The sequence below is a fragment of the Ahaetulla prasina genome, chromosome 6, assembly GCF_028640845.1.
Source record: "Ahaetulla prasina isolate Xishuangbanna chromosome 6, ASM2864084v1, whole genome shotgun sequence".
In the NCBI taxonomy this organism is placed as follows: Eukaryota; Metazoa; Chordata; class Lepidosauria; order Squamata; family Colubridae; genus Ahaetulla; species Ahaetulla prasina.
This window is the reverse complement of record NC_080544.1, coordinates 107868206-107882240: the sequence shown is the minus strand read 5'-3', so window position 1 is coordinate 107882240 and position 14035 is coordinate 107868206. Positions and strand designations below refer to the sequence as shown.

At 40.0% G+C, this 14035-nt stretch overlaps 1 protein-coding gene across 1 annotated transcript in view; it reads right to left on the bottom strand.

The window, feature by feature from the left end:
• The window catches only part of LOC131201338 (cytochrome P450 2J2-like), a 49224-nt gene extending 42394 nt beyond the window's left edge, over window positions 1–6830 (bottom strand). Inside the window, exons 1-2 of the mRNA XM_058189159.1 lie at window positions 6606–6830; window positions 2146–2308 (exon numbers count right to left, since the gene is read on the bottom strand). Of these exons, the coding sequence (XP_058045142.1) occupies window positions 2146–2308; window positions 6606–6782 (340 nt within the window). The 5' untranslated portion in view covers window positions 6783–6830. The remainder of the gene's footprint in view (window positions 1–2145; window positions 2309–6605) is intronic.
• Between the last annotated feature and the right edge of the window lie 7205 nt (window positions 6831–14035).

Below are 14035 nucleotides of genomic sequence, written 5' to 3'. Positions count from 1 at the left end.
GAAGTTCCAGATAGTTTATTACATCCACTCACAGCCAAACCTTTTTTCTTTCTTTTTTTTCTGCATTTCCAGTGACGCGGCCTTCAGCAATTCCCCAGCCCAGGTGTTGTGTCTGCGCCCCCCCGAGCCAGGCCCTCTGCCAGAAAGTGACTTGGAAAGTGAGGGGGAAGGGCCATCAGGACTTACCTCAGGAGCACCGGCTTCCCTGGCTCAGCTCCAGGAGCCAGAGGCAGGCCAGGTGGAGGAGATAACGAGGCCTCCGTCTCCTGACTCTTCCCTCCCCCCAGGCCAGGCCTCCAGATCCAGCTGATGGCAATCAGGCTTGGTTGGACCCTAGGATTTGTAGGCAGGAGAGGAGGGAACAACAGAAGCAGGGGTGGGGCAGGCCTAGGAAGTGCTGAGTCATGGAGCCATACCCTACAGGATATAAAAGCAGCAAGGGCTGCTATGCCTCTTCATAGCAGGCAAATCAACTGCTTAACTAGAGCTGAAGTACTGTTTGTTCCTGGGTAACTCATCGGCATCAAGGGAGATAACAGTCACTTGGCAGACGTTTGCTAGTTTGCTGCCAGAGCTGATAGTGCCAGCTAATTAAGCCATCGCTCGGACGGAGGCGAGGGGGGACAGAACACCAGGGGTCTGCAAACTTGGTTCTTTTAAGACTTGTGGACTTCAACTCCCAGAGTTCCTCAGCCAGCAAGTCCACAAGTCCACAAGTCTTAAAAGAACCAAGTTTGCAGACCTCTGCCCCAGCCCATGAGATTGATTTAAATCATCTAGATGTTAATGTAGCTGGTACTGTGTTTCCCTGAAAATAAGATCCTGTCTTATTTTAGTTTTTTGAATGCTTGACCTTATTAGTTTGGGGCACGTGGAACAAGAACGAGCTCCTCTTGCCGTCTTACCTGATTTCCAGCTCTGTCTCCCTAACCTTAACCAGAGGAAATGGCGGAGAAGAGCTGTGCATGCTTTTAAGTATTTTTAGGGAGGGCTTATTTTCGGGGAGGTCTTATTTTAGCGCATGCGCTCAAAAGCCCGATTGGGTTTATTATCCAGGGAGGGTTTATTTTCGGGGAAGCATGGTATCGGAATGCATCTGAAACAAGATGGCGTATTTTATGCCCACATATTTTTTTGGCAACTTCAAGGTGGACAGAATGCTGCATTTGATTTGATTGGTTCAGATTCAGCTGTCCGTTATTGGGCATCCTCCATACACGTGAAAGGGTGACTTCTTCCTTTCATGCCCACAAAGCTTTCTCCTTTCAGGACTTCCTGGAAACTCATGTCTATAATTTCGGAGAGGTCACATAAACACATATAAATATTTAAAATATTTGAACGTTGGGGCTGTTGTTGTGGTCCGCCAGCAGCCTGCAGAGCTGGCAATGGAGTTGGACAGAGATGAGGCTGAGGAAGAACATGGGCCAGTCCTGAAGGCTGGGGAAGGCCCGGATGAGGGCTCTGCGTCGGAGGCAGAGGTGGGGCCCAGGGCCATCTGGGAGTGATGTGTGGACTCCAGAGCCTCCAGAGGCTGACAGTAGTGAGGCAGAGGAACAGGAGGAGCCTGTTCCTAGTGCATACATGAGAAGAGCTGCCAGAAGGCAAGAGCCGCTAAGGCAAAGAGGACGACTTGGGAGTAGGGCCAGGAGATGATTGGCCTTCCCATAAGGCTTAAAAGACCAGCAACGGCTTTTGGGCTCTTTGTCGGAAAACATCATTGATAGACTTGCTCTTTGTCTTGCTGCATTTATTTCTTGTCGGCGTCTTCTGCTTTTGAACTTTTGTCAAGAAAAGCCTTTGGCAGTTTGCCTAATTAGACCAAGGTTGGTGATAAGACTGAAGAATTGTGTTATGAAGAATTCGTTTTGATTTAGTTTGGACAACACTAAGAATGAGTTTAATTCTCAGCTGTTCTAGTAAAGTCTGTTTGTTTGTGAACTGATTGCATCTACTACTACCTACTTGGGCCTGGAACAGCTGTTTCTCAGGGCACTGCTGGGGGTGAAGTTGGCTTCCTGGCTTTTCGTTTTGAAGTAGTCATTTTGAAAGTCACTTTGAGCCTTGCTGGACTAAATGGCATATATACTGTAGCAAATAGATAAACGGAATTTTAAAAAAGGAAAGGCAGAGTTTACAGCTTACCTTTTCCTTTAGACAGAGCCCTTAAAAAGGGAGTCTCTACTCGCTCAGAGAAGTCGTCGGAATGGTTGATCAATCCATGTTTGACAACTTTGTATCCTGAAAGGACTATTACAGGCAAATTCCATGCCAGTAATGTGTAAATATTTCCGTAACGTTTCGCAAGCTGCCATTAGGGGAAAGAAAGAAAAAAAGAAAGAAGCAATACATTCAGCTGAAGAAGCATACAGGTAGTCCTCAATTTACAACCAAAACTGAGCCCAAAATTTCCACAAGACGGTTGCCAAGTGAGTTTTGTCTCGTTTTTACGAATTTTCTTACCACAGTTGTTAAGTGAGTCACTGCAGTTGTTCAGTCAGTAACAGGGTTTTGAAGTGAATCTGGCTTCCCCACTGACTTTGTTTGTCAGAAGTCACAAAGGGGATCACATGACCCGGGGAAACAGCAACCGTCATAAATACAGGACGGTTGCCAAATTTTGCACGTTACCCTGGGGATGCTGCCACGGTTATGAGTATAAGATAAAGGTAAAGGTTCCCCTCGCATATATGTGCTAGTTGTTCCCGACTCTAGGGGACGGTGCTCATCTCCGTTTCAAAGCCAAAGAGCCAGCGCTGTCCGAAGACGTCTCCGTGGTCATGTGGCCGGCATGACTCAACGCCAAAGGCGCACGGAACGCTGTTACCTTCCCACCAAAGGTGGTCCCTATTTTTTCTACTTGCATTTTTTACCTGCTTTCGAACTGCTAGGTTGGCAGAAGCTGGAACAAGTAACGGGAGCTCACCCGTTACGTGGCACTAGGGATTCGAACCGCTGAACTGCCGACCTTTTGACTGACAAGCTCAGCGTCTTAGCCACTGAGCCATCATGTCCCTTGCGGTTATAAGTATACAAACGGTCAAAAGACACTTTTTTCAGTGCCATTCTAGCTTTGGTCACTAAATGAATGGTTCCTAAGTCGCGGGCTACAGGTAGTCCTCAACTTCCAACAGTTCATTTAGTGATGATTCGACGTTACAACGGCCCTGAAAAAAAGTGACTTATGACCATTTTTTTCACACTTATGACCATTGCAGCATCCCCATGGACATGTGATCAAAATCGAGACATGATAGCAGTGTTCCAATATCTCAGGGGCTGCCACAAAGAAGAGGGAGTTGGGCTGTTTTCCAAAGTACCTGAGGATAGAACAAGAAGCAATGGGTGGAAACTGATCAAGGAGAGAAGCAACTTAGAACTAAGGAGAAATTTCCTGACAGTTAGAACAATTAATCAGTGGAACAACTTGCCTGCAGAAATTGTAAATGCTCCAGCACTGGAAATTTTTAAGAAAATGTTGGATAACCATTTCTCCGGAATGGTGTAGGGTTTTCTGTCTGGGCAGGGGGTTGGACTAGAAGGCCTCCAAGGTCCCTTCCAACTCTGTTGGTGGTGGTATTATTATTATTATTATTATTATTATTATTATTATTATTATTATTATTATTATTATTATTATTATTAGCCAAGTGCGATTGGACACACAAGGAATTTGTCTTGGTGCATATGCTCTCAGTGTACATAAAGAAAAGATACGTTCATCAAGGTACAACATTTACAACACAATTGATGGTCAATATATCAATATAAATCATAAGGATTGCCAGCAACAAGTTATAGTCATACAGTCATAAGTGGAAAGAGATTGGTGATGGGAACTATGAAACGATTAATAGTAGTGCAGATTCAGTAAATAGTCTGACAGTGTTGAGGGAATTATTTGTTGTTGTTGTTGTTGTTGTTGTTATTATTATTATTATTATTATTATTATTATTATTATTATTATTATTATTATTGAGATGCTTGGAAACTGGCTTGTATTTATGACGGTTGCAATGTCTTGGGGGGGGGGGTCATGTGATCCAGAGGTGGTATTCACCTACCTTCGCTACCAATTCACAATTGTGAGCACACGCGCCATCGCCGCGCATGCCCAGGGCCTTCCGCAAACCCACAGGGCGTCAAAAATGGGACGTGATTACATCCGGGTGGGTGGGTGGAGCCTCCCGCCACCGCGGATTCAACCAAACCGGCTGAATCCCGCCACTGATATGATCCCTTTTTGCAACCTCCTGACAAGCAACGTCAATGGAGAAGTCAGATGGACTTAACGACCCTGTCACTAACTTAACCACTTCGGTGATTCACTTAACAACGGTGGCAAGAAAGGTTGTAAAAATAGGGCAAAACTCACTTCACAAATGTCTCACTTATCAATAGAAATGTTGGCCTCAATTGTGGTTGTAAGTCGAGGACTGTATTTGATTCCTTCTTTCACAGGAAGTATGAGGTAAAAATTATCATCGTCATAAGCAACAACCCATGATCATCATTCCAAAGAGCTGCTCTTCACTTTCCGTATTGGATTCATTAACCACCTTTCTCAGTCTGTTCCTCCTCCTGGTTTTGCTTTTCAGTCAAGATTCCTGCTGTTTTTTGCCCTCTCAACTTTCCTCTGTTTCCCTGCATTTCTCCATCTATTGTTTTCCGTTCTAGCATCCTTTTGAACACATATTTGTAGGGACAGCAAGATTTCTTCCCAGAGTCAGAGAAACGGCTTGTGAATTTTTTTCTAAGAAAAGTTTTGTCTAAAACTTGGCAACTCCAAATCTCAACCAGCAAATGCTCAGTCTTACATATTGGAAAAAAGAACCCAAACACTAAGTACAAGCTTAATGGACATTATCTTACATATGACCCCCACCCTGTTAAGGACCTTGGAGTTTTCATATCAAATGATCTAAGTGCCAAAGCCCACTGCAACTACATAGCAAAAAAGGCTCTAAGAGTTGTAAACCTAATCTTGCGTAGCTTCTTTTCCAAAAACACTATACTGCTAACCAGAGCATATAAAACATTTGCTAGACCAATTCTAGAATACAGCTCGCCTGTCTGGAACCCTCACCACATTTCTGACATCAATACAATTGAACGTGTCCAGAAATATTTTACAAGAAGAGTTCTCCATTCCTCTGAAAACAACAAAATACCTTATCCCACCAGAGTTGAAATCCTAGGCTTAGAAAACTTAGAACTCTGTCGCCTTCGACAAGACCTAAGTTTAACTCATAGAATCATCTATTGTAATGTCCTTCCTGTTAAAGACTACTTCAGCTTTAATTGCAATAATACAAGAGCAACCAATAGATTTAAACTTAATGTTAAACGCTTTAAACTAGATTGCAGAAAATATGACTTCTGTAACAGAATCATCAGTGCTTGGAACACTTTACCAGACTCTGTGGTCTCTTCCCATAATCCCAAAAGCTTTAACCAAAAACTTTCTAATATTGACCTCACCCCATTCCTAAGAGGACCATAAGGGGCGTGCATAAGCGCACAAACGTGCCTACCGTTCCTGTCCTATTGTTTTTCTTTTTCTTCTTATATATATATATATATGCTTATACCTCCTAATATTTACTCATATATATGTTTATATACTATATAATCTTTTTGTATGATACTTATATATATTGTTGTGACAAAATAAATAAATAAATAAATAAATAAATAAATAAATAAATAAATAAATAAATAAATAAGCAGGACTTTTCCTGCTCACACAGAAATATAGACCTCATATAGAGACTGCCTCATTTAACAACAATTCCCAGGCGAAGAAACCAATGACTTTATGACTGATCTTTGCATTGATGACCTTGGCAGGACCGTAAAGCAAAGGAAATCTCAGGTAAGCCCATAAGCCCAGGCAGCAGTTCACTCAGTGACCAGTCCCAACTGTGGTCACTAAAGGAGGACTACCAGGATCATTATCCATTTCTCTCCTAAACAAATTCTCAATCCCCTAAATGTCATGTATTCATTCTCCAGACTTTACAAGGTCCTTCTGCATCCCTGCCACCGATGTCAAATGACTGCAGTTCTCTTCATTATGTCTAATAAATAAATAAATAATAAAACAAGTTGAAAGAAAGAAAGAAAGAAAGAAAGAAAGAAAGAAAGAAAGAAAGAAAGAAAGAAAGATGGAATAACCGAGTTGGAAGGGACCTTGGAGGTCTTCTAGTCCAACCCACTGCTTAGGCAGGAAACCCTACACCACTTCAGACAAATGGTTGTCCAATCTCTTCTTAAAAACTTCCAATGTTGGAGCATTCGCAACTTCTGGAAGCAAGTTGTTCCACTGATTAATTGTTCTAATTGTCAGGAAATTTCTCCTTAGTTCTAAATTGCTTCTCTCCTTGATCAGTTTCCACCAACTGCTTCTTGTCCTGCCTTCAGGTGCTTTGGAGAATAGCTTGACTCCCTCTTCTTTGTGGCAACCCCTGAGATATTGGAACACTGCTATCATGTCTCCCCTGGTCCTTCTTTCCATTAAACTAGACACATGTAACTAGACGAATAAATAAGCAAGCAAGCTTCATAATCAAAAAGCAGAATACACAAGTGGGAAAAAAAATACCTGAATTAGAAGATCAGGAGTAAGTCTAAAACCAGTCTGCCAGCTGATTCCAATTATAGGAAGCGGCAAAGGTCCCGGTGGGCATTTTCTGAGAAACCAGAGTTGTTTTAGAAAGTACACAACTGAAAGACTCAGCAGCAGGAGCAGAAACATTGAAAATATCCAGAGTTGCTCCATTATTTCCACTTTTCCTTTCTCTCTGTCGACGTCTCCACGACAACAGGGTGGATCAAATCTGTTCTCTCCAATACCATCCGCCGAGAAGTGACTTGCATTATTGGGGTTTGTTTCTTTTTTTAAAGAGTGCTTTATATAGTCCAATCAGGAAATGTTTGCAACATAAAAAGCTGGTACCGTATATAATTTGTGTAGGAATGTGTTCCTCCTTGCTGTATGCGAAATGACATTTGTGGTTAGGAGGATGGAAAAATCAGATAAGCCTCTTGAAAGGAGCTGAAAACAAAGGTCATAGGATAGAACAGCCCTATGATAAATTGGACAGCGATGCAACATGGGTTAGTACCAAATAGTTCACGTTCTGTTTTCACTGAGCCCAGAAACCAGGAAGGGAGGGAACACTTGCCCAAGAAGCAGCCAACAAAACTGTCAGGCCTGGAAGCCATCTTTTTCATTGGATCGTCAGGCCTGCTACATTTACTACCTGGAGGAAACTGGGAGGAGGGATCGTATGGAGCCAGGCAGGGGTGAAATGCACCCGATTCGGACCGAATCGGGCGATCTGGTAGCGATGGGGGCGGGTAGTTTGGAGAAACGGTAGCAAAAATCCCTGTCCGTCCGCCCCACTCATGCCCACCCAATCGTCCGGTCCCCACTTGCCTAGTTGGCAGCTTGCTGTTTCTTTTGGGCTCGCTCGCTATTCCTGCCTTGCTTCGGCTGCTGCAATCAATTGCATCAGCTAGCAACTCAATCTGCCTGCCTGCAATCCATCTCATTGGTGAGCAACTCAATCTGCCTGCCTTGTCCCTTCAATTGGGTAAGTAAAGGGGGGAGCTTTAAAAAAAATAGTTAATTGGGGTTTTTTTTTAGGGAGTTTTATTTTTTTTTAGACATAGCAATTTAAAGCTAAGGAAGTTTTAAATTTAGCTACTTTTATCTAAAAATATAAATTAAATTAAATTAAATTAAATTAAATTAAATTAAATTAAATAATAAAATAAAATAAAATATTTGTGGAGCTTTCTGAGATTTGGTGTGTTTCTGTAATGTTTCACTCTAACTACACAAACACACAAAATCTCACAAAGCTGTATGTGGCATTTTGTGTGTGTGTGTGTGTGTGAGAGAGAGAGAGAGAGAGAGAGAGAGAGTCAGTTGTATTATGTTGTGGTGTGTGTGTGTAAAGTGTGAAAGTTGATTTTTGAGCTTTTTATGGCTGTGTAAGGTTCCTGCTTGTTGCAGGGACCATTTTGGGTGAAGTGCAGCTGCTTTTACATTGTGTGCATGTCAGTTGTGTTGTGTTGTGTGCGTGTAAAGTGTGAACGTTGGTTTTTGGTACCTCTTATTGTTTTGTGTACTTTGTTTATTATTTTTATTATTTATTGTTATTGGCCACGCCCACCCGGTCAACTGACCACCGAGCCACACCCACCAATTAAGCCACACCCATAGAACCGGTAGGGAAAATTTTTAGATTTCACCCCAAGAGCCAGGGTGAGATATAGTTATAATAACATTCCTTTCTCAGAGATTCAAGGACATCTTGCCTTCCACCTGGACGGATGAACCTGGGAGGCATCTCCAGTTGGGAAGGTACTTGGATTGGACCTTGTGATGGACATGTAGTTGCTGGGCAGGGTCTTCAACTTTCCTTTGGGTGGGGGAAACCTGGAAACTTTCCGATTCGGGTTTTCCCAGGTGTGCCAATATGACATCTCTAATAAAATGGAATTTTGAGGAAACTCAAGCCTCGGAGTTTTCTTTCATTACTTGGAACCCTGACAAGGACAAAAAGGATAACCGGATCCCCATTGATCGTGGCAACATGACCAGCACCTGCCTATCAGAGCCCAGGTGGCATAGTGGTTAGAATGCAGTATTGCAGGCTAACTCTGCCGACTGCCAGCAGTTCGATTCTGACCGGCTCAAGGTTGATTCAGCCTTCCATCCTTTCAAGGTCAGTAAAATTGTCGGGGGTAATATGCTGGCATTTGTAAATTGCTTAGAGGGAGCTGTAAAGCACTATGAAACGGTATGTAAGTCTAAGTGCTTTTGGTATTACTAGCAGGAGCCATATTGGGGGGGGGAAATCCCCTATTTCAATGCAGGATGAGCCAAACTCAAACTCCTTCAGTCACAGCAAGCCACAGCATTGTTAACTTCCCACCATCTGGGAAGTTAAAAGAGTTGAAAAGAGTTCCTTTCATATGGCTGTAGTATGGAACAGTGTCTCCAAACATAGTGGCATTCAACTCATTAGCTCACTGTATATTTTAATTTTCAGGCCAATTTTAAAATAAGTTTTTTAATTGCATTTTAAATTATATATTGTACTGTTTGTTTTATTTTGCCTGTACACCGCCCTGAGTCCTTCGGGAGAAGGGCGGTATAGAAATCAAATAAATAAATAAATAAATAAATAAATAAATAAATAAATAAATAAATAAATAAACTACGACTACTGCAAATTATATTATTATTGTTGTTGTTGTTGTTGTTGTTATTGTTGTTGTTGTTGTTGTTGTTGTTGTTGTTGTTATTATTATTATTATTATTATTATTATTATTATTATTATTATTATTATTAATTTGGTATTTATATCCCGCCCTTCTCCGAAGACTCAGGGTGGCTTACACTATGTCAAGCAATAGTCTTCATCCATTTATATTAAAGCGCTCCATGGCTTAGGGCCTGGGTACTTACGGGACCGCCTGCTGTTACCGTATGCCTCCCACCGACCCGTACGCTCTCACAGAGAGGGACTCCTCAGGGTGCCGTCCGCCAAGCAATGTCGGCTGGTGGCCCCCAGGGGAAGGTCCTTCTCTGTGGGGGCTCCCACACTTTGGAACGAACTTCCCCCGGGCTTACGCCAAATACCTGACCTTCGGACCTTCCGCCGCGAACTGAAGACACATCTTTTCATTCGCGCGGGGCTGGCTTAAATTTTAAATTTTAAATTTTAAATTACATAAATTTTATCGATTTTAAATTTTTTACTAATTTTAAATGGGGTTTTGGTTTTATAAATTTTTAAAGTTCTAGGCTAATTATAATAAGTTTTTTAACTTGCATTTTAAATTGTATACTGTAGTGTCTGTATTTTATTGTTGCCTGTACACCGCCCTGAGTCCTTCGGGAGAAGGGCGGTATAAAAATCAAATAAATAAATAAATAAAAATAAATATACAGAGTCAACTTATTGCCCCCAACAATCTGGGTCCTCATTTTACCTACCTTAAAAAGGATGGAAGGCTGAGTCAACCTTGGGCCTGGTGGGGCTTGAACCTGCAGTAATTGCAAGCAGCTGCTGTTAATAACAGACTGTCTTAGCAGTCTGAGCCACCAGAGGCCCAATTATTAACAGGTAGTCCTTGACTAACGACCACAGTTGAGCCCAAAATTTCCATGGTTAAGCAAGACAGTTGTTCAGTGAGTTTTGCTCCTTGTTATGACCTTCCTTGCCGCAGTTGCTAAGTGAATCGCTGCAGTTGTTAAATGAATAACATGGTTGTTAAGTGAATCTGCTTTCCCACATTGACTTTGCTTGTTGAAAGGTGGCAAAAGGGGAACACATGACCCCAGGACACTACAACTATCATAAATATATGCCAAGCATCCAAATTTTGACCAGGGGGATGCGGGAATGATTTTAAACATTAAAAAATGGTCATAAGAGACTTCCGGGTGGCTCCACCTCTTCGCTGAGCCCTAATTAATGGGGCTCCGCACTGAACATCGTAAAAGCCAAGAAAAGCCGGCTTTAATCTTTTTCCCTGGATGAAAGGGTAAGATAAGAGCAACAGGAAATGTTGGTAGACCTGCCCAGAGGCTTTGTTTTAATTAAGCAGAGCTTCGAAGGGTCGACGGTCCCATAAATAATCCTGTCATAAGCTCCGACTTCAGTGCGCTCCTGCAAAAGCAGGAAAAGAAGAAAGTGTCCATCTCTGCTAATTGTCTTATCTTTATGGATCTCTTTAAGCAGACGGAATGAATGCAAGCGGACAATTATTGGATTGCAAGTATTTTTGATTTCCTGACTTCTACCTTCTAAAAAAGAGGAATTTTTTTTTCCTTTGTTTTAATTGACTCATAAAGATGGCGCCTGAACGGGAGTGAAACTGCTGAATGGAATTTTAAACAGTCTGTGCAACTAAGAAGATAAGAATGTTATGTGTGGATTTTAATGAAGTGAACTGAGCTCTCCTATAATTAAAGGGGAAAAGACAAGTTTCTAGACTTATATTTTGTGAATTTTAAAACTGAAATGGCTACTAAACCACCTAAGACTGGGGGCAGAAGGGGTTCTGAATTAGCTTTAGAAGATCTGATTAAAGAGCAAGGGAAAGTGTCTGAAGAAAGGTTTAAGGAGATTATGGATAATAATGAGAAAATAAGAGAAGAAATAAAAGAGAATAATAAAAAAATAAGAGAAGATATTTTGATGGCTTTTCAAGGTTTGGCAAAAAGATTGGAGCTGGTGGAGGAGGAGGTGCAAGAAATTGTTCAGTCAAATCAACAAATAGAAAATAGAATGGGGGGAATGCAAATCAAATTGGATAAAAATGAAGATCAAGTGGTGGTGATGCAGTATAGAATGATGGAAGGAGCTCTGAGAATTAGGGGTTTGAATGAGGAAAAAGGGGAAGATTTAAAAAAAATTTTATCAGAAGCTCTGGCTGAATTTATTGAACTTGATCCACAAGAGGTTGTTTATCAAATTGACAAAATTTATAGAGTTAATTCTTGGATTGCTAGGCAAAAGAAACTTCCTAGAGACATTGTGGTTTATTTTTTGAAAAGAACAGTGAGGAATCAAATTTTGCAAGTTGCTTTTCAGAAAAATTTGAAAATAGGGAACAGGAGTTGAAGGTTTTGAAAGAGATCCTCCCAAGATGTTAAGGGATAGAAAGGACTTTACATTTTTCACACAAGAACTTAAGAAATACCAGATTCAATTTAGATGGGAGGTTCCAGTTGGCTTGACAGTGTATTATCAAGGAAGGAGATATCGTATTGACACAGTGCTTAAGGCCAAAGATTTTCTTTCTACGGTGCTGAAATTTGAAATAGAAATAATAGAAAAAAGAATTCAAGAGACTCAAATGGGTGTGGAAGCTGAGGTGATTCCAGTGATGTTACCATCAGAGGAACAACCACAAGAACAAAGACTGACGAGGGGAGCCCTTAAGCGTAAAGAAAAGGAGCAACAAACTCAAAGTAAAGCTCAGGACTCTGCTACAGAAGCGGTGGGAGGAGCACGGCCGAAGATACGGGAGGACGATCTTCAGTTGATTGCCCAAAAGCTTCAGCAGCCCAGTAATGGCAAATAAAATCTTGACTTGGAATGTCAATGGTTTGAACTCAGCTCAGAAGAGAAGAAAAATATTTCATTATTTGAAACAATTTAAAAATGATGTTATTTGCTTACAAGAAACGCATATTAAATTATCAGATCAAAAGTACCTAATAAACTCAAAGTTAGGTAAACATTTTGTTGCTTCAGCTTTGGAGAAAAAACATGGCATAGTGGTTTATTTGAGAAAAGATATACCAGCCAAGTTAATAGAGGCAGATATTCATGGAAGATATATTGCTATTGAACTTACAATAGAAACAAAAAGGACTCTCTTGCTTGGTATATATGCACCCAACCAGCAACAAGAAAAATTTTATAGAATGTTATATGATAAGTTGATTCTATGGGATTATAAATCGTGTATTATATTGGGAGATTGGAATGGAGTAATAGATACACGAAAGGACAAGAGAATTTCTTCCAAGAAGATACCTGCACATGCAAAGCTGCCTAAATCCTTTTTTGATATGATAGAAGATTTTGAGTTAAGAGATGTATGGAGACTGCGGAATTTGGAGGAAAGAGACTATACTTTTTTCTCTGATAGGCATCAATCCTTCTCACGTATTGATTTTATTTTAATTTCTAATGATTTGCTTTTTAGGGTGAAGAAAACTAAGATATTTCCAAGATGTTTGTCTGATCATAGTCCTGTTTGGATGGAATTGCAATATGGAAAAGAGGGTAGAAGAACTTGGAGATTAAATGAAAATTTGTTTAGATATCAGGATAATGTAAATCAATGTAAAAAGCAGATGAAAGAATTTTTTGATTATAATTTGAATAATGAAACATCGATAGAAATGGTTTGGGACTGCAGTAAAGCTTTTATGAGAGGTGTATTAATATATCTTAATAATAGACAGAGAAATAAGCAACAAAGACAGCGTAGGTATTTAGAAGAGGAAATTTATAAGAAACAACAATTATTAATACATAATCCACATGATCAAAAACTTAAAGATGCAATAAAGTTACTACAGAATCAATTTAATATGATAATGGCTGATCAGGTGGCAACAAATATACAATATGCCAAACATAATACTTTTGTAATGCAAATAGACCTGGTAGGTGGTTAGCATACACTTTAAGGAAAAGACAAAACAACGTACTATAGAAAAATAGAATACAAAGGTAAAGAGATATCAACAGGATAAAATTAAAAATGCTTTTTTAGAATATTATACAAATTTATATCTTAAAGATAATATATTGAATAGGGATATTGATAAATATTTGAAGGAATATAAGGTTAAAAATTTAACTTTAGAACAAACGGATGAATTGAATCGCCTATAACCTCGGAAGAAATTATTTTGGTAATTAAACAATTAAAATGGGAAAACTCCTGGTACGGATGGGCTTACAGTTAGTTATTATAGGAATTTACAGGATGAGATGTTAGGTCCACTTAAGGAATTATTTAATCAGATACAACTAGGAGAATTCCCCTCATGGAGAACCTCTTTTATTTCATTGATACCAAAAGAGGAACAGGATTGTTCTAAACCTGGGAATTATAGGCCAATCTCACTTTTAAATAATGATTATAAGATTTTGTTAAAATAATAGCTAATAGATTAATGTTGATTCTGCAGCGAAGAATTCATAATGATCAATCTGGATTTATAAAAGGGAGACAGATGAGGAATAATGTTAGGCAGATTGTTAATTTACTGGAGTACTTAGAAAAGAAAATTTTTATTCCAGCAGCATTTATTTTCTCGATGCAGAGAAAGCTTTTGATCGATTGCATTGGGATTTTTATTTAAATTAATAGAAAAGATGCAATTTGGAGATGGTTTTTTAAGAATAATTAGGGCAATTTATGGAGAGCAAACAGCACAGATTATAATCAATGGTAGCTTAACAGAACCTTTTAAGATTGCGAAA